Source organism: Impatiens glandulifera, chromosome 1 (assembly GCF_907164915.1).
Source record: "Impatiens glandulifera chromosome 1, dImpGla2.1, whole genome shotgun sequence".
Classification (NCBI taxonomy): Eukaryota; Viridiplantae; Streptophyta; class Magnoliopsida; order Ericales; family Balsaminaceae; genus Impatiens; species Impatiens glandulifera.
Genome location: NC_061862.1, coordinates 52,776,594 through 52,797,151, shown reverse-complemented (window position 1 = coordinate 52,797,151; position 20,558 = coordinate 52,776,594). Strand labels below are relative to the sequence as shown.

Sequence of the window (20,558 nt, the reverse complement as noted above, 5' to 3'; positions counted from 1 at the left end):
CTGGAGCAATAAAAAGATAAACCTTTCTTATTTGAAAGTGTTTGGTTGTTTATCATATGTTCATATTAATGAATGTGATAGGAGCAAGCATGATCCAAAGTCTAATAAATGTTTTTTCATTGGTTATGGTGATATCGAGTTTGGTTATCGTTTCTGGGATAATCAAAATCAAAAGATCATTCGTAGCAGAAATGTTATCTTCAATGAACAGGTTCTCTACAAAGATTGTGTTGGGAAGACATCAGATGGTGATTCCAAGTTGAAAGAGACTAGTATAGTAGATTTAAGAGATTTTTCAGCTGAATATATACCGACTGTCGAAGAAGAACAATGTGTTGTTGAAGATGAAATCGTTGAGAACGTGGCTCTAGAGGTAAATCAGCAAACACCGGTTATACAATTGAGAAGATCGTCAAGAAATCGAAAACCAGTTGAGAGGTGGTCTCCATCTCTGAACTATATCTTGTTGACAGATAGAGGTGAACCTGAATGCTATGAGGAAGCAATACAATCTGATGAATCGGTTAAGTGGGAGTCTGCGATGAAAGATGAGATGGACTCTTTGATGTTGAATCAGACTTGGGAGCTCACTGAGCTACCAAAGGGAAAGAAAGCACTTCACAACAAATGGATCTTCAGGATTAAAGAAGAACATGATAAAACCATGAGGTACAAAGCAAGGTTGGTTGTGAAAGGATTTCAATAGAAAGAAGGTATTGACTACAATGATATCTTCTCTCTAGTAGTTAAATTGATGACAATTAGAACTATTTTGAGTTTGGTTGTGAAAGAAGACCTTTATCTTCAACAAATGGATGTCAAAATTGCTTTTCTTCATGGTGATCTAGATGAAGAAATTTATATGCGACAACTAGAAGGATTTGAAATCAAAGGAAAAGATGAGCTTGTGTGTAAGCTTCAGAAGAATCTGTATGGTTTGAAATAGGCTCCAAGGCAATGGTACAAGAAGTTTGATAGCTTCATGAAAAGTAACAATTTTTTGAGGTATGAAGCTGATCATTGCTGCTATATCAAGAGGTTTGATAAATCGTACATTATTATTCTTCTCTACGTTGATGACATGTTGATTGCTGAAGCAAGCTTGTATGAGATTAACAAGCTTAAGAAAGAGTTGTCTGAAAAGTTTGCAATGAAGGATTTGGGTGTTGCAAAACAAATCTTTGGGATGAGAATTTTCAGGGATGAAGAAGTTCTCAAGCTTTCACAAGAAGAATATGTGAAGAAAGTTCTTAGCAGGTTCAACTTGTATGATGCAAAACCAGTTACTACCCCCTTAGCTAGTCACTTCAGACTATCTAAAGATCAGTCGCTTTCAATAGAGGAGGAGAAAAATTACATGGCCACTGTTCCGTATGCCTCTGCCATTGGTTGTATTATGTATGCGATGGTTTGCATAAGACCAGACATAGCACATGCAATGGGAGTTGTTAGTAGATTCATGAGCAACCCGGGTAGACAATATTGAGAAGTAGTAAAGTGGATACTACGATACTTAAGAGGAAGTACGGGTCTCGCTTTGTGTTTTCGAAAGTCTAATATGGGTTTGGAAAGATATGTTGATGCTGACAATAGTGGTGATGTTGATAGTAGGAAGAGCACAACAGGGTACATTTATACTCTGGGAGGTATTGCAATCAGTTGAGTTTTAAAATTACAGAAGATTGTTGCTCTTTCTAGTTGTGAGGCATAGTATGTTGCTGTGACAGAAGCTGCTAAGGAAATCATGTGGTTACAACCCTTTTTGCGAGAATTGGGTCAAGACTACGAGGGAAGTGTGTTGCGATGCGACAGTCAGAGTGTCATTCATTTGTCAAAGAATCCTGTTTATCATGGCAGGACGAAGCATATACAGGTTCGTTATCATTTCATCCGGTCAGCTTTAGAAGATGGAGTATTAGCTCTTGAGAAGATTCCCGGGAGTGAGATTCCAGCTGATATGTTGACGAAAGCTGTGACAAATGAGAAACTGAAGTTGTGTGCAACTTCAGTTGGTCTTCTTCGTTAAGACACCGAATGGAAAGCCACTACCGATCGAGAGATGATGAAGTTAGTCTCCCAGTGGGAGATTGTTGAGTTATGGGGCCTACACTTATAATAAACTCTACATTGTTAATTAGAATTTATTGAGTTTTCTTTTTGGTTTTGGGCTTGGGCCAGACCAAAGTTATTTAGGTTTATTACCTGAATGTTTACCCTATAAATATATGATTATTAAGGGTTTACATTGTTGTAGACAGAATTCTAGAGAGATAAAGTGTGAGGCAAAAACTCTGTATTCCTTCTTCTTCTTCATAGTGAAATCTGGTGGTGGCTGAAGTGGATGTAGCTCAATTTGAGTGAACCACTATAAATCTGTGTGTTCTTGTGTTCTTCTTTCTTGTGTTTTTTACAGATTGTTTTCAAGCAGGTCGGATTTGGGAGATACAAATCCTAACAACAACGGGTTAGAATTTTGCAATGAAGTATTTGATAGCTATTGTCGTGAGCAAGGAATTCAGAGACATCGGACAGTTCGACACACACCCCAGCAGAATGGTGTTGCCGAGCGCATGAATCGAACCTTGATGGACAAGTCACGTTTAATGTTGTTTGGGGCAGGATTGCCTAAGACATTATGGGGAGAAGCTGTAATGACAGCAGCCTATCTGGTGAATAGGTGCCCCTCTACAGCAATTGACTTTAAAACTCTTGAAGAAATGTGGTATAGAAATCCACCAGACTTATCCCATCTCAGACCTTTTGGATGTACTATATATGCACATCAAAAAGAAGGAAAACTAGAGCCTAGAAGTATAAAGGGTGTGTTTCTTGGTTATCCTCAAGGGGTGAAAGGTTACAGAATTTGGTTAAAACAGTCAGGTGGTTTTAAAACTATAATAAGCCGAGATGTAATATTCAATGAGGAAGAATTTGTGTGCCTTACTCAAGAAATATCTAACACCACCCAAAGGGGTTCTGATACAAGAAAGCAAGGATCAAGTGTTGACTATGTTCCTATGATGGCTCAACAACAGGTAGTTACTAGGTAGTTACTGATTCAGTGGAGGAGAATTATGGCAACATGGATCAAGTAGAGTCACCAGTCTTAGTTCATGATTCAAAAATAGCTACCACTGAAACAGAGTTAGCAGATGAACAAAGTGATAAAGTAAGGCAACCTGATACCGACTATCAACTCACAAGGGATCGGGAAAGGAGACAAATTAAGCCCACACAAAGGTATGGTTTTTCTGCTTATACTGATTTATTAGCTTATGCGTTTGTTTATGCAGTTGAAATAGGTAAGGTGGAGCCAGAAGACTATAAGCAAGCACTAAACTCATAGGATAAGCTGAAGTGGATTGATGCTATGCAAGAAGAGATGAATTCACTACATATTAACCAGACATGAATACTTGTTCCAAGACCGTCAAAACAGTCAGTGATTAAATCCAAATGGATCTATAAGATCAAGGAAGGAAATACTATAAAAGAAGGGGTCAAATACAAAGCTCGGTTGGTGGCCAATGGTTTCTCTCAGAAAGAAGGGATTGATTATAATGAGATTTTCTCACCTGTTGTCAAGTACAAGACTATTCCGATTATGCTATCACTAGTAACACATTTTGATTTAGAACTGGAGCAGATGGACGTCAAAACAGCATTCCTCCATGGAAATCCGGAGGAAACCATCTCCATGGAGCAGCCATAGGGTTTCGAATTACAAAAAGGTAAAGATATGGTATGTCTGTTACAAAAATCATTGTATGGTCTCAAGCAATCTCCAAGACAGTGGTACTTGAGATTTGATGCCTTCATTTCTCAGCAAGGGTTTATCCGAAGCAGCTATGATACATGCCTGTATTTCAGAGGATCGAAAATCCAAGATGCTGACTATCTTCTACTCTATGTAGATGATATGCTACTGATTAGCAAAGAATTCTCAAGAATAAAGAATTTGAAGACAGTCCTTAATTCAGAATTTGATATGAAGGACTTAGGCAGTGTTGGAAAAATTCTGGGTATAAGGTTAGTAAGAGACAGAGTGAAAGGCTTAATGACTCTCAGTCAAAAGGGTTATCTTGAAAAGGTAATAGACAAGTTTGGGATCAGAGGAGCCAAACTAGCTAAAATGCCTATTACAAATCAGTTTCCTTTGACAGCTACAAGTTCTTCGAAAACCAGTTCAGATCAAGCATATATGGAAAAAGTTCCTTATTCTAGTGCTGTTGGATCAATCATGTACTCCATGGTTTGCACCAGACCAGATTTAGCTTATGGGATCAGGACCTTAAGCAGGTTTATGGCAAATCCAGGTAGGGATCATTGGCTGGCTATGAAATGGCTATTAAGATATATTGCCTCTACAACCGATACAGGTATATGCTACAAGAAAAAGAATACTCCTGAAGTAACAGTCATCGGGTATGTGGATTCAGACTTTGCAGGTGACAAAGACACTAGAAGATCTACTATTGCTTTCCATTTTCTGATAAATGGAAATTGCATCAGCTGGAAAAGCCAACTACAATCAGTGGTAGCATTATCAACCACTGAAGTTGAGTACATAGAAGCAATAGAGGCTGTAAAAGAGGCCATGTGGATTCAAGGTCTACTTAAGGAACTCAAGCTGTTTAAGGGCCTGCTACTATCTACACTGATAGCCAAAGTGTTCTTCATTTGTGCAAGAACCCTGTGTTTTATGATAGAACAAAACATGTGGACATAAAATATCATTTCATTCGGGAAAAGATAGCACAAGGTGTAGTTTCATTTGGTAAAATTGGAACAGAAGATAATCCTACTGATGTTGGAACAAAAGTGTTAACTTTAAGCAAATTTAAACATTGTTTAAAACTACTTAGAGTTGAAGTAACTTGAACTGTGGGTGGCTTCAAGCAATGATGCAAATATGAGTTTTTTGATTCCACTAGAAGTTGAAGAATGATCAAACAACCCAATGTGGAGATTATTGATTTTGGGTTGAACCGTTTTTTTTGTTAGCTGTTTTTGGGTCCGGTTTAATTAATTATAAAAACCGGGTCATTCATTTTATGTTGATATAAGAAGATAGGTGGTTAAGTCTTTAGAGTATTCTGTTTTTTCTTTTCTTGAGTGAGATTACTTTTCTTGAGAGATTTTGATGAATAATTCTTGCAAATAAAGGTGTGTAAGAAAAAGAAAGATAGTGTGAGTGATTGTAATCTGATACTTTTTCTTTATAGTGGAATCAAGCTCCAAGCTGAGCTTGACGGAGACGTAGGTCCGATTTGGGCTGAACTCCGATATCAAATCTTGCGTCTTCTTCTTATTCGTCTTGTTTTACGTTTGGATTTCTGGTTTACATTAGAATATTGTGTTGATCTCAGAGAGTATTTCTCAACAGAATGATATAGCTTTTCTTTTATAATATGATAATACTATGAGTAATAAAATTCCAGTCCAACAATATTTGAAAAAGCATCCATTTAGAGCTACAAAAGTTAAATTTAGGGGTGTAGTCACCCAGAACTAGATAAACGAATTGGGCCTGTTCTTCAGCAAGTGACACTTGTTATTCAATTGCCGGCACTTGTTCTTCAGCCTGGCGCCTGTAGAGGCGCCTCTTCCGCTCCAACAGTCTGCTCAGCGTCCAACCGTGGAATCAAGCCACGCCCAAGGCCACGACTAACTTTGCTGACACTTGCGACTGAGGATTGAAATCCGTTGTTCGCACCCGACCGATGGCATCCATTGCGGCCGAGGAACTGAAGCCAATATCGAGGAATTGAAGTTGTTTCTTGCTGTTGACCAACCGATGACATATATTTCGACCGAGGATCTGCAGGCTTCGACCGCGACCAAGGAAATGCATCATTTCAGGCCCGCGACTAAGCAATAGCTTGATTTTTGACCAATTTTCATTATTTATTTCTTCTTCTATTTTGCTTGCTTTTATCTCGGTTTTGTTGGGCTCTTTTGATATAGTTTGTGCCTTTCTGGATCCTAGGCTAGCATTAAAATAAAATTTAAAATGTAAAGAGATGTGTTTTAAAAAATGGCCAAGATTAAATAGAAGTGACCTTCGGGGTGAAAGAGACATTCGTAATAGTAAGATATGGAGTCGTCTACAAAGCCTAACTTTCACTTTAATTTTTCTGATCATTGAACAAACTGATTCTCCTCACAATTATTAAAATCTGAGCATGCAAGAATTAAATTTCTTTATGTTAAACAAAAAGAAAAATCGGTGTAAGCTCCAAATATCGAACTGGCGGTTTTTGTCGCGTACAATTACCAATCGACCTCTCATCTCGTAGCCTCACACTTAGATGCCTCGAATCCTCGGAAAACTAACAACAAATCTCAATCGACCTCTAATCTCCTGACTTTACGATCATTTATTACCGATCTTTTTACCCCTTGGCAAACTAACCACGAATCCTAATATTATCGACCTCTTATCCATCGCAAACCAACCAATCACGAATCAAAATCACACTTTCACATGCCTCTTATTTCTTGGAAACTCAACCACCAATCTCAATCACACTTTCACATGCCTCTTATCCCTCGACAAACCAACCATCAATCTCAATCGACCTCTAATCTCGTCACATCATGATCCTTTATTACTGGTTCATTGACAAACCACGTTTCAATCACACTTTCACAAGTCTCATATCCCTCAACAAATCAACCATCAATCTTAATCACACTTTCACACGCTTTTTATCCCTCAATAAACCAACCACCAATTTCAATCACATTTTCAAACGCTTCTTATTTCTCGGAAAACAAATCACCAATCTCAATCATAGTTTCACATGCCTATTATCCTTTAAAAACATTATCCACCAATCTCAATCGACTCGCGATCCTTTGTTACCGACCTCTTATTTCTCGACAAACCACATCTCAATCACACTTTCACGCGTCTCTTATCCTTAAGAAAACAAACCACCAATCTCAATCGACATTTAACCTCGTGACTTCACACTTTGGTCAATTAAATATTTTATTCATATTATTAACTACTCTTATGTGTTACCAACATATTATCCATCGACAAACCGCATCTCAATCACACTTGATTTAAGAGTTGTAGTTGTTAGGTTGTAAGTTTGAAATATACATATAATATTTTTTATTTTACTTTTAACGATTTTAAGATTATGGGCAGTTTAACTCATGATCCGACTCAAGTATTCATTTACAATCACAACCCTCAGCCCGAAAATTCAAATAAATTCAAATTAAGCATTATTATTATTAATTATTATTATTTTTATTATATATATATATATATATATATATATATATATTTCAAGAGTTATTTGTGCAAATTAGCTCTACATCGCTGTCAATTATATTTTTAAATTATTTGGAATTTATTATATATATATATATATATATATACTTTTTTCAAATTAAAATTATTATTTTATATGAATTATATGAGTTATTATATGCATATTCAGGAATACAATATCAAATAATTATTCAAACATTCAATCTTTATTGAAGTTTCCTTAAAATGGTTCAAGCTAGCTCTCTCTATATAAAGCATGCCATGCCATGCAATGCAACCCTACAAAACAACCATTTTTAGATAATTAAGTCATCGGTGAGAAAGTGCGTTTTGAATAACTATATATTATTTTGTCTTGCAAAGGGAATTACTAGTGTGACAGAGAAGATGGAGAATTGGAAGGTTTTGAGCGGGGATCAAGAATGGGAAGGCCTACTTGAGCCATTGGATTACGATCTCCGTCGATATCTAATTCACTATGGAGAAATGGCTGAGGCGACTTACGACGCGTTCAATAACAACAGGACATCAAAGTATGCGGGATTCAGTCGTTACTCTAAAGACGAACTTTTCTCCAAAGTTGGCCTAGGCAAAGGAAAGGCCGAGAAGAAGTATACTGTGACGAAATTCTTGTACGCGACATCCTCTAGTTTGGTTCCAGATGGGTTCCTCTTAAAATCCTTATCAAGAGAGGACAAGAATAGTGAGTCGAATTGGATAGGTTTTGTGGCGGTGGCCACCGACGAAGGGGTGCGTGAAATGGGAAGGAGGGATATTGTGGTCGCATGGAGAGGAACTATAGAGTCAATATTAGTATATTGTATATATCTTGTTACCTTGTTTATCAATAATAACGATGGGATTAATCTCTATCATGGTATCAGAGTAAAGATCCTCTCAAGATCATCAATCGAATTTTTTTTTCTCTTCCTCCCACCTTGCTGCCTCACGCACAAACTTCTAATGTCTGTCCCACCTACTAATTCAGACTCCTCCTCCAATCAAAGTCAGACGCCCACCACCATGTCTGTTTCTCAATACCACTCTGCTTTCTCTGTTAACAATCTCCGCTCCATAATTCCTATCACCCTAGAGATGGGTAGCGAGGAATATCTCTCTTGGGCAGACCTTCTCGAAAACCACTGCTTGATTCACAATGTTTACGAACATCTCAAACCAAAAACTCCCAACGCCTCCGAAACACCTTCAACATCTTCCGAGACCGACTCTCTTCTGTGGAAACGCCTTGACGCCCTTGTCAAGCAATGGATATTTGGAACAATATCCAAGGATCTACTAAACACGATCCAAAAACCTGGTATGACGGCTGCTCAGGCTTGGGAACGTTTAGCGAATATATTTCAAGATAACACAGGTTCTCGCGCTATGTATCTTGAAAATAGGTTTTCTCAAATTCGTCTCAATGATTTCCCAAACATGAGTGCTTATTGCACTGAATTGAAGATGATTGCGGATCAACTTGCTAATGTTGATTGCCCCGTTTCTGAAAATCGACTGGTGTTGCGTCTACTTGGGGGTTTGAATGAAAACTACGAAACAATCGCCACCATAATAGGTCAAAAGAAGCCTCTCCCATCTTTCTACGATGCTAGATCTGATTTGCTCCTTGTTGAAACAAGGAAGGATGAATTCGTCCACACAAACACCTCTTTTATTGCCTCGGACGATCGTAGCCAAGGCCGCGGAAACAACTCTAGCCAATCAGCCCGTGCTACCGGCCAGCAGCAGCAGCAGGGCACCTCTAGCGCGCAGGAACAGGCCGGCCAGGGCCGAGGACGCAGCCAGCGCGGCAGAGGACGCGGTCGCAACACCAGCCGCACATACCACCAGCAGCAGCAATTCTGGGCACCTCCTGGCCAACAGCAATGGGCACAGTGGGCGCCTGCGGGCTGGACAGCACCCCCTTGTCCCTACCCGACACAACAGATCTGGCCGCAGCAGCAAAGCGCCCCCTGGCACGCATCTGGTCAACAGCAACAAGGCGCCTCCTGGCGCGGTTCTGGCTATCAGCAGCAACACACTCGGACAGCAGGAGCAGGCGTACTCGGTTCTCGGCCACAGCAGGCCTACATGGCTGAAACGAGCCAGCAGCAGCCCCAAAGTTACGTTGCAACCGATATCAATCAGGCGATGCACACTTTATCCCTTACTCCGCCTGACGATACTTGGTACATGGATTCGGGAGCAACTTCACACATGACACCCAACTCAGGTAGTCTCTCGCCTTATTCTAATTTAAATTGTGTTAAAAATATCATTGTTGGGAGTGGACAGGAAATCCCGATTCGCGGTATTGGTAAAACTAACTTAAAACCACCCTTACCACCCTTACTTCTGAACAATGTTCTACATGCTCCCAAACTCATTAAAAATCTTATATCTATTCGTCGGTTTACTCGTGATAACAACGTCTCTGTAGAATTTGACTCACTTGGTTTTTCTGTAAAGGATTTCCAGACGGGGAAGGTTATCATGAGGAACAATAGCTCGGGGGATCTCTACCCACTCTCTCTGTCGAGCCAAAGCCAAAAAACCCCAACTAATTCTTCGTTTACTGCAATTTCGTCAAATTTATGGCATAATAGATTAGGACACCCCGGTGTCGATATTTTGCATTCTCTCAATAAATCAAATTCTATTTCTTGTAAGCCCGTTTTAGGGTCTAAACTCTGTGAGTCTTGCATCTTTGGTAAACAAGTTAAGTTACCATTTACCAATTCTGTCTCTTATACTACTTCCCCATTCGATATTATTCATAGTGATTTGTGGACGTCGCCTGTGCTAAGTACAAATGGACATAAATACTATATTCTGTTTCTTGATGATTACACAAATTTCCTTTGGACTTTTCCAATTGGAAACAAATCCCAAGTATTCTCCGTCTTCTCTACACTTCAAAATCAAATTCAAACACAATTTCAAAAGCCCATTAAAACAATCCAATGTGACAACGGAACTGAATATAACAACAGTCAATTTCGTACATTTTGTGACAAAAATGGTCTACAATTTCGCCTCTCTTGCCCCTATACTTCTCCTCAAAATGGTAAAGCAGAAAGAAAAATACGCACCATAAATAACATGATTCGAACATTGCTTACTCATGCTTCTCTCCCGTTAAATTTTTGGCATCACGCCCTCGAAATGACCACTTATCTCCTAAATATTCTTCCAAATAAACAAATTCGAAATTTCTCACCCACTCAACTTCTATATAACCGAACTCCTTCTTACTCTCACCTAAAAATTTTCGGTTGTCTTTGCTATCCTCTTCTTCCTCCAACCACTATTCACAAACTTCATAAACGCTCTACCCCTTGTGTCTTTTTAGGATACCCCTCTAATCATCGCGGCTACAAATGCTACGACCCAGCCTCAAAAAGATTTATCATCTCTCGTCACGTCATTTTTGACGAAACAAAATTTCCCTTTTCTCTTGTCCAAAACCCAAACTCAACTCACCCATCTCAATCCGAACCAATAACCATCCCAATACACATCCAAACCCCGCCCATCACCGAGTCCATTTCCCCACCAAACAACACTCCATTACCGAGCCCATTATCAACTCAACACACTCCACCAAACCCACCATCACCCATCACCACTTCACCAGGCCCAAACCCAAACACGACCAGCCCGTCCACAAGACCAAACCGTCCAAATCATTCACCAACCATCATCAATCCAACACGGACAATACGAACCCGCGCAATGGATGGGATTGTCTGTCCAAAACGCATTTTCAATCTAAACACACTCACATCTCCATCGCCTATTCCCAAAAACCCAAAGTTAGCTTTATCAGACCCGAATTGGAAAGCCGCCATGGACGATGAGTTTAACGCTTTAATTAGTAATAAGACTTGGGACTTGGTTCCGCGTCCTCAGGGTGTTGATATTATACGATGCATGTGGATTTTTAAGCATAAAACTAACTCTGACGGCTCTTTTGAGAGGCATAAAGCCCGTCTTGTTGGTGATGGCAGGTCTCAGCAGATTGGAATCAATTGTGAAGAAACCTTTAGTCCTGTTGTCAAACCAGCCACCATACGAACTGTTCTGAGCATTGCTTTATCGAAGTCTTGGTCCATTCACCAAATGGACGTCAAGAATGCATTTTTACATGGTAATCTCAACGAAACAGTTTACATGCATCAGCCTTTCGGTTTTAGAGACAAAATCTTTCCCGACCATGTTTGTTTATTGCGCAAATCTTTATACGGCTTAAAACAAGCTCCTCGTGCTTGGTATCAAAGGTTTGCAGATTTTGTCTCTACAATCGGTTTTACACACAGCACGACTGATCATTCGCTTTTTATCTATCAACATGGGTCCGAAATTGCCTATCTACTCTTGTATGTTGATGACATTATCATTACGGCTTCGTCTGATCAGTTACGTCAGACTCTCATGAAAAGCTTAGGCGCAGAATTTGCTATGAAGGATTTAGGTAAATTAAGCTATTTCTTGGGAGTTGCTGTATCGTATACTAAGGATGGACTTTGTCTTAGTCAGAAGAAATATGCTGAAGAAATTATTGATCGTGCTGGAATGTCTACTTGCAAATCAACACAAACGCCGGTCGATACAAATGGCAAACTTGGAAAATCAACTAGTCCACCAGTCTCTGACCCCACTCATTACAGAAGTTTAGCCGGAGCACTACAGTATCTTACTTTCACACGTCCTGATATTTCATATGCAGTCCAGCAAATTTGCCTCCACATGCATGATCCGAAAGAGGCTCACTTGGCTGCCTTACACAGAATCATTCGATACTTACAGGGTACAAAGCACTATGGCCTTCATCTTTACAAATCCTCACTGTCTACACTCGTTTCATATACTGATGCAGACTGGGGAGGATGTCCAGATACCCGTCGCTCTACATCTGGCTATTGCGTCTTCCTAGGCGATAATCTTCTGTCTTGGTCGTCAAAACGGCAATCCACACTTTCTCGTTCTAGTGCTGAAGCTGAATATAGAGGAGTTGCCAATGTTGTCTCCGAATCCTGTTGGCTTCGCAATTTATTGTTAGAACTTCGTATCTCATTGGACAAAGCCACACTGGTCTACTGCGACAACATAAGTGCGATTTATCTCTCCCAAAATCCGGTCCAACATCAACGTACCAAACACATCGAAATGGACATACACTTTGTAAGGGAAAAAGTAGATAGAGGTAAAGTTCGCATTCTTCATATGCCTTCTCGTTTTCAAATCGCTGACATATTCACCAAAGGACTTCCGCGCATACTATTTGAAGATTTCAGAGACAGTCTCAGCGTCCGAGAATCTCCCGTTTCGACTGCGGGGGTGTATTAGTATATTGTATATATCTTGTTACCTTGTTTAGATTCCTAGATTAGTGGGTTACCTTGTTTAGATTCCTAGATTAGTGGTTTACCTTATTAAGAGTCTTTTGACTAGTATATATTGTAACATTGTTTATCAATAATAACGATGGGATTAATCTCTATCAGTCAATGGAATGGGTAAATGACATTCAACTTGGCTTAGTTGAGGCAACTAAGATATTCAAAACGGGAGATGACCACAAGGAGAAAGACGTCCCCAAGGTTCATCAAGGGTTTTACTCTTTGTACACTTCAATTGATTCTGGATCAATATATAACAAGACTAGTGCAAGGGACCAGGTAATATTAAAGATATAGTAATTAATAGCTCAATGAATGGATACTTTGGATTATATGAGTTACATCTGAGAGCCCTTACCTCTTTTTTATTTATCTTAACCAACTTTTCTTTTTCATTATAATTTAGGTCCTCGAAGAGGTCAAGAAACTAGTGAATACCTATGAAAATGAGGAGCTTAGTATTACCGTAACAGGCCATAGCCTTGGAGCAGCGATCACAACTCTAAATGCGATAGACATAGCGAGGAACGTTGCTGGAAACCACCTAGTCACTGCTTTCCCATTTGCCTGCCCGCGTGTGGGAAACTCCAAGCTAAGGACAACGGCATCCGACCTACATAACCTCCGCGTCCTCCGTATCGAGAACATTCCAGACGTTGTTCCAGACCACCCAATAAACATTGTGGGCTATGATGTTGTGGGGAAGGTTTTAAAAGTGGATAGCCAAAAATCTCCTTACTTGAAAAATGGGCAACCGGGGATCATGTCTTTCCTTTCGAGGGCTCACAACTTGGAGGTGTATATGCATATGGTGGCCGGAACTCAGGGAAGTAAGGCGTTGGAGTTCAAGTTGGTGATCGAGAGGGATATTGCTCTAGTGAACAAAGGGCTGGATGGGCTTAAGGAAGAGTATAGTGTGCCAACTTCATGGTGGGTGCAAGCTAACCAGGGCATGGTTCAACTTCCTAATGGCTCATGGCAGTTAATGGATGTTGGGTATTAACATAGTTTTATGCAGTTTTATTGTATATTTGTTTATTAACGTACTCTTTTTTAAAACACTTATTATATACTTACAATTATTATTTATTTATATTTAAATTAATAATTGAATTTGAAATCACAAGTCGTTGTAGTATAGTGGTAAGTATTCCCGCCTGTCACGCGGATGACCCGGGTTCCATCCCCGGCAACGGCGTCATATATATTTTGCTTTTATTTTATTGCAGTCCCCAAAAGATGCTCTGCAAGTGCCGGGGCATATAGATGTCTAACTCATAAGTTCAGTTGGAAGGACTTCAGATGTGTATTCTAAACTTGTTACTAAAGTGTGTAGACAATAAAGATATGTGAGAGCAATGATTACCCATTTAATGCCATCTGATGAAGAAAAATGTATATAAATTGTTCCTTATAGAATATATGTTGCATAAGGCTGTAATTGGATGAACCCGCTTTTGGGATTCCAAAAGTGTAGCTTGGAGGTCAATATTCCTTACATATTCTCCATTGTTTGAGAACAAAAAGATAAATTGCACCAGCCGGGAATTGAACCCGGGTCTGTACCGTGGCAGGGTACTATTCTACCACTAGACCACTGGTGCTTTGTGATTAACATTTATATTATTTAGTTCATTCCTCGTAATTTCGTTAAAAAAACATAAGATTAAATAATTGTCTTACAACATATATTCTAAATAATAGATTTTAAGTGTGCCAAATAAAAGTAGCCTAATATTTTCCTTTTCTTTCTTTTTTTTCTTTAATTTTAAACAATTTAGTAATTTCATTAAAATATCTGCATAAAATTGCTCTTTTGCATAGCAAATTTAATTAGATTACTAACCTTGACTCTTTAGTTTAATTTCCCAGTTATTCAAAATAATTTAATAATTTTTAAATAAACATATCAAATCAGTTTTAAGTACTTCCAATTAAGTAATTAATGAACTCATTTATCATTCCTAACTTCTATTTAATTCAAATATTATAAAAAAAACAAAACTCTCTTACCTATGGTAGTTATTAGGACCAATGTCACTTTTTACTCTATTAGAGTTTATGATAACCTTTTACGCTATCTAGGTTTTGAGTTAATCTTTATTCTTGTGAAGATTTGAATCTTATATTTTATCATGAGAGGTAGTCTATTTCTTTTTATTTTTTTCATTTTTCATTTATTTATTTTATATTAACGTTGTTTACGTTAATTATTTTATTTTTATTAATTAACATTTTTCACGTTAATCATTTTATTTGTTTTTTTAATTAGGCTTTTCTGTTAATCATTTTTTCACAAGTCACGATTCTTCCTTTAACGTTTTTCACATTAATGCATTCTTGACTACTTTTTTTAGTTCAAGATTTGTAATTAACGTTTTTTTTTATGTCAATCACCTCTTGTCTGTTTTCATAAGTCAATACTCTTCTATTAACGTTATTCACGTTAATACATTTTTTACTACTTTTTGCGGTTCAAGAAGTGTAATGGATGTTTTTTACGTCAATCACTTTGTTTGTTCTTAATTATATAAACATCCATCGTCATTGATGCATAAGTAAAGAGACCAATTAGTAGTGATTGAGTTTCTTCTAGTTCCACATGGGAACCAGTACGAATGAAGGTTTCACATTGACATCATTTACATAAATCAATTATTAATCAATTTGTTTGTTCTTAATTATATAAATATCTATCGTCATTAATGCATAAGTAAATAGAACAATTAGTAGTGATTGAATTTCTTCTATGGTTCCAATGAAAGTTTCACATTGACATCATTTACATAAATCAATTACATGTCTAAAATTCTTTATTAATGTTTATCATGTTAAATTTGTTCGTTATCCGCTTTTCACAGATCAAAGATTCAATTAATTCTTAACCGCTCCTCATAGGCCAGATTCATTTATTCGTTAATTTCCTCATTTTTTTTTTGTTTTTTTTTTACTATTTCTCCTAGTCATGATTCTTGTAATGACAAGTTTGTACTATTAAAAATAGTTGACAAAAATTTGCCTCTTTCGTTCGTTTTTTATTAACACATTGTTTTGGTGATTTCAGGGTTAATTATTATATTATCATTTAAAATGCCCATCGTTTTATTTGAAAGAGTTTTATTTAAAATTGCGATGCATTTTTCTAACAAAATGCCCCTTTAGCAAGGTTTGGCTATCGCTTCATATATTTTCTTTTTTTAGTTTTAAACAATGTAATAATCTATATATATAATGATACTTAATTTTTAAAGTGTTCGGATTTCCGGATCGAGAGTTGTGGTTAATTTGAATATATATGTGATATTAAATGGATACTTTGGTCGGATTGTGGGTTGACCCGCCCATAAACTTAAAATGGTTAAAAATAAAATTAAAAATCTTTTAGGTATGGTTTGAACTTGCAACCTAACAAAACAAATACAACATTTTAACCAATTAGGCTAATAACACTTTTTATTTTAAATTCAACACCAAATTTGATGAATGTGGTAGTTCATCAATAGTTTTTAATCAATCATAATTCTCTTTTGACTCTGCGCTATATATTTCACTATTATTAGTGAGCAATAATGAAAGAATTCCGTCAAATTTATAGAGATAGAAGACATAATTCATATGGATATAGCAAGTCTCGTCCGGGCTACTTTAATGGTAGTCTTTATATTTTTCATTTCATTCGTAGTATAGGGAAGAAGTGGACTCTAGAGATGAAACTAAATGAGTTGAGGAATCAAATTGTATCAATTGTTTTAGAGATCGTTCTGCAATGTGAGAGTAAATGGATACTTGAGTCGGATTGTGGGTTCACCTGCCCATAAACTTAAAACGGTTAAAAATAAAATTAAAAATGCTATCACATTTTTACTGTAATATTTTTTTCACGGTTTTGTATATTATTATTCGTGCAAATTCATGGGATAAATACTAGTTTTATTAAAATATCTTAATATTCCACATGGAACACCTTAAGTTGAAATGTATGTCATGACTATGGGGATTATGTTTGCATCATTCATTAAAAAAAAAAAAAGTAAAAAATAATATCTTGATAAAATTGGTTTTCCACAACAAATTTAATTAGCTTCATATCCTTGGCTAGTTACTTAATTTGAAGTGATTGAAAATAATTTAATAATTTTAATAAACTTAAATCAAATAAGTTTGAAATACTTTAAATTAATAAATAAATTATTTTATCCATTATAAATACTATTTAAAGAAAACATTATACAAAAACAAACTAATTTTAAAAAATTGTTAAAATAAAGGAATAATTTAATCAATTAGAAACAAAAATATGCACACAAGGGAAGTGGTATTTTTTCGAGTTGATCTGAATATGCATTATTTGTAAAAAAAAATGAACCTAATTAATTTTAATTTTGAATGTTATAAAGTTGACATTCTTTGAAGAAAAGAGGTGGTGCATCGTGTTTAGTAATAGATGATGACTAGGAAATGCCAAAGGAAACATAACATAAATCATAAATCACACACTTATATTGGCCTTCATAAAGCCCCAAATAAATGTCACAAATTAGGCCAAGCAAAGGAAGCATCCTGCCTGCTTGTTACTCACAAGAAAATTATATGATTGTAATTCTAAAAAAAATAAAACTAAATAAAAAGATGACCTACAAATAGAGATCTAGTGTTCATATCTTCAAGAAAACCAGGAGTGGGGTTGTTTTTTCTCCTTACTGCAAAATTAAGTAACAAGTTAATGAATGGTGTTTGAAGAATCTCCAAAATGGTAAAATAATAGGTTTTACTAATCACCTCTAGAGCTCCCATCAGTCTTCTTACCATCTTATGCAATGAAAAATTGAAGTATTAATGAAGACCATTATTATTGAAAATAAAGAAACATGATAAAAACTCCTTCCTTCAGAGGAGGGGTTACTAGATCACTTTAGGGTTATCAGGGGTTACTATATCACTTTTGGGTTATCAATTCTGGTCACAAAGTCAAAAATTATAACAATCAAAATAAATCAATCTCAATTTTAACTTTGACTATTTACTGTTTTAACCCAATATGACAAAATACAAGTTTGTTCTAACATGACAAAATACAAGTTTCCAAATAGTGATGTTTTTATTATAAAATAAACACAAAATATCCCTGAAATGCTCAACAACCTAAAGATTTTATTTTGAGGACGAGATTTTATTAGGGGATTATTTCTAATATAAATTTTCCAAATCTACGAGTATTCTTAGTTTTTCAAACGATTGGATGGATATTAAAGAAGTCGCTCTCACCAAGACTAAGGGTAAATATTTCACTTCAAACTTCTTTAGGTGTTTCTTTGTCAATATTGTTTATCACATTTAAATGGAGCAGAATGCTAGAATTTTTTTTAAGAGTTCGAAATGATATTGTGCATGTTTGGAGGGATATCATTTTTTATTGTAACTCACTTATCCAAACGTGGAGGCGAATTCCCACTTGTAAAAGAAATTGGTTGATTTGTCAAAAGATGGAGTATTGGTTATGATGAAGTCACTATTTTAAACAATTTTAAAATGGCGTAATTTTTTTTTTGTAATTGTGGTTGTTGTTTGAATTGCTGTAATACGTTCTTCATTGTTGTTTTATGCCTTTTAAAATCAAGTTTAGAGTTTTATGACTTTCCATTTTTTCCCTTTATTTGGGTTTTTTAAAGAAATGACACTAGGTTGTTTCCTAAAAAAACTCAGTGGGAGTGAAACCCTAGAGTGAACCGTTCGTTCTAATGAGTTTTTGATTGGAGGATATTCATATATGGCCATTGCAGTGGATATCGATATATATTTAAAAATGATTAAATTAGTGACATGAATTTTATTTATTTATTTATAAATGTCATGTAAATAATAAAATAATCGCGTTTTAAATTGTTAAAACAAAATCTCGTTTGGTATAACTTTATAATAAGAAGTCTTAAATTCTAATATTAAAAGACGAGGTCTAAAATCTTAAAGACTACAAATAAGGAGTCCTAATTTGATCATTCGATATATATTTATATATGCATCCACATCACCAAAGACTCTAAACCTCAAAATTCTAACATGTTATATGGTTATTTATTATAAGTATGAGTATCATAACTTTTATTGTTTTTATTATTTAATTTAATTTAAATAATGTAATAATATTGCAGTAACGAGCAACTAAAATAAAAATAAATGGAGTCATTGTGTGACGAATCAATAGAATGGCTTGCTCGGTCCAAAAACGGTCGCTCACGAAAAGTGTTCAGTCGGGAGCCGCCTTTGGCTCGGTAAAGGGAGGAAGCCACGGGAACATCCCGACCAAGGAACTGATAGTTTTAGGAGCATCTAACTAGGAAACTTTGGTCAAGATACAAATCGTTTTCTATTTAGGGTTTAGACATATAACTGCCATCTTATTTCTTTCATTTTTTTACATACGCAGCCAACAAAAAAAACTATGTTTGTTAACTAAAGCAATAGCAACCAACAAACAAGAAAAATTTAACCTAAAATAGTATAAATGATCGGCATATAATTTTAAAATACAAATTCAAACCTAGAACTGAGATATCAATCATCAACGGAAACTACATTAACAAAGCATTTCTATTGAACCTCTTTATTTCTTCAAGCAATGCCCAAAAGGGCCCTAGGTTTCTCCTTTTAATATTAATCAGCCACCTAATATTTTATTTGGATTTTTTTAAGTTATATTGAGTCTTTCTTTCTTAAAATGGACTAATTGACTCACTGATTGGGCACGATCATCTAGTCATACTCGTTGTGAAAAATGTCCATTTTCTGAATTTATTTATTTTGACCATTTTAGTTTTTATGTCCGGGTCTTAATTAATTTTTAGATTTTGACTAATACGACATCATTTCCAAATTAATTATTTATTTTGAATCTCTTACAACGAGTCCTTTTATGAATTTTTAAAAATATTTTTAAATTGAATCATTATATTTTAAAAGTTATAAATTCGGGTGTTAAAAATGGGTGTCTACAGAATATCTCTCTTAAATGAAGTTTGAATATGACACTTCTATTTAGTAAAACATGTGTCTAAGTTTGACCAATAAACACTAATTTGTGACACTCGATTTAAAAAATTTCTCGGACTTACTTTTCTTGGAGGACAATATGTTGCGCCCAATATCCGATGATGCCAATAGCAACTCTCATGACTAATTCAATCCGTCCCGCATAAGATAATCTCTTTGTAACCTGATTTTGTAGTTACCGTGACACCTCCTTATTTAGGGGAACCCCGGGTCATCCCATTATAGAGTTCTTAACCTTTTCAATCAATGGCCTGTAATGAGAGATTTGGAATTGTTTTGACGAGAGTGGAATACCAACATAACTAATCTCGTGACCTCACTTCTGAAATTAATCAACTCAAAAATACCCATCTTTTACCATCATTTGCGACAAACCAACCATCTCATCTCATCATATCACTAACCTCTTTACCCTCACTTCTTCGATAAACTAACAAATTCATTAATATATTTAAACCACTCATATTTTTTGTTCTCTAATGAACATCTTAGTATTAATCTCGTGACCTCACTTCGAGTATTTTGTACCTCAACCATCTCATTTCAATACCATGACCTCTTTAAATTCACTTCAACAAACCAACCAACAATACAATTGACCTTTTATCTTGTGACCTCACTTTCATACTTCGGTCAACTAACCATCTTAGTCACACATTTAACCACCAATATTCTTTTTCTCAATGGAAAACTCTCATTTTTAATATTGTGACCTCACACACTTTCACACGTCTCTTATCCCTCACCAAACAAACCATCAAAATCCTAATTGACATCTCCAACTCATGACCTCACACTTTCCGACGCCTCTTATCTTT

General features: G+C 36.2%; 2 protein-coding genes and 2 non-coding genes across 4 annotated transcripts in view; 2 read left to right on the top strand and 2 right to left on the bottom strand.

Annotated features, from left to right (window-relative positions):
* The window catches only part of LOC124933930 (14-3-3-like protein B), a 48,172-nt gene that overhangs the window by 13,558 nt on the left and 14,056 nt on the right, over positions 1-20,558 (bottom strand). The window lies entirely within an intron of this gene.
* On the top strand, positions 7,673-13,696 carry LOC124933951 (phospholipase A1-IIgamma-like). The gene is made up of 3 exons (XM_047474406.1): positions 7,673-8,104; positions 12,799-12,972; positions 13,100-13,696. The coding sequence occupies exons 1-3, from the start codon at positions 7,679-7,681 to the stop codon at positions 13,694-13,696; spliced, it is 1,197 nt and encodes a 398-aa protein (XP_047330362.1). The 5' UTR covers positions 7,673-7,678.
* On the top strand, positions 13,820-13,891 carry TRNAD-GUC. The gene has a single exon. It is a non-coding gene; the product is annotated as a tRNA-Asp (tRNA).
* Positions 14,227-14,297, bottom strand: TRNAG-GCC. Its single transcript has one exon. It is a non-coding gene; the product is annotated as a tRNA-Gly (tRNA).

What these genes read in the sequence shown, in the direction of transcription:
- LOC124933951 (XM_047474406.1), top strand. Translation starts at nt 7,679, where the DNA reads ATGGAGAATTGGAAGGTTTTGAGCGGGGATCAAGAATGGGAAGGCCTA. An exon ending in GAACTATAGAGTCAATATTA is followed by an intron (nt 8,105 to 12,798) that starts GTATATTGTATA and finishes AATCTCTATCAG; the next exon opens with TCAATGGAATGGGTAAATGA. An exon ending in AGACTAGTGCAAGGGACCAG is followed by an intron (nt 12,973 to 13,099) that starts GTAATATTAAAG and finishes ATTATAATTTAG; the next exon opens with GTCCTCGAAGAGGTCAAGAA.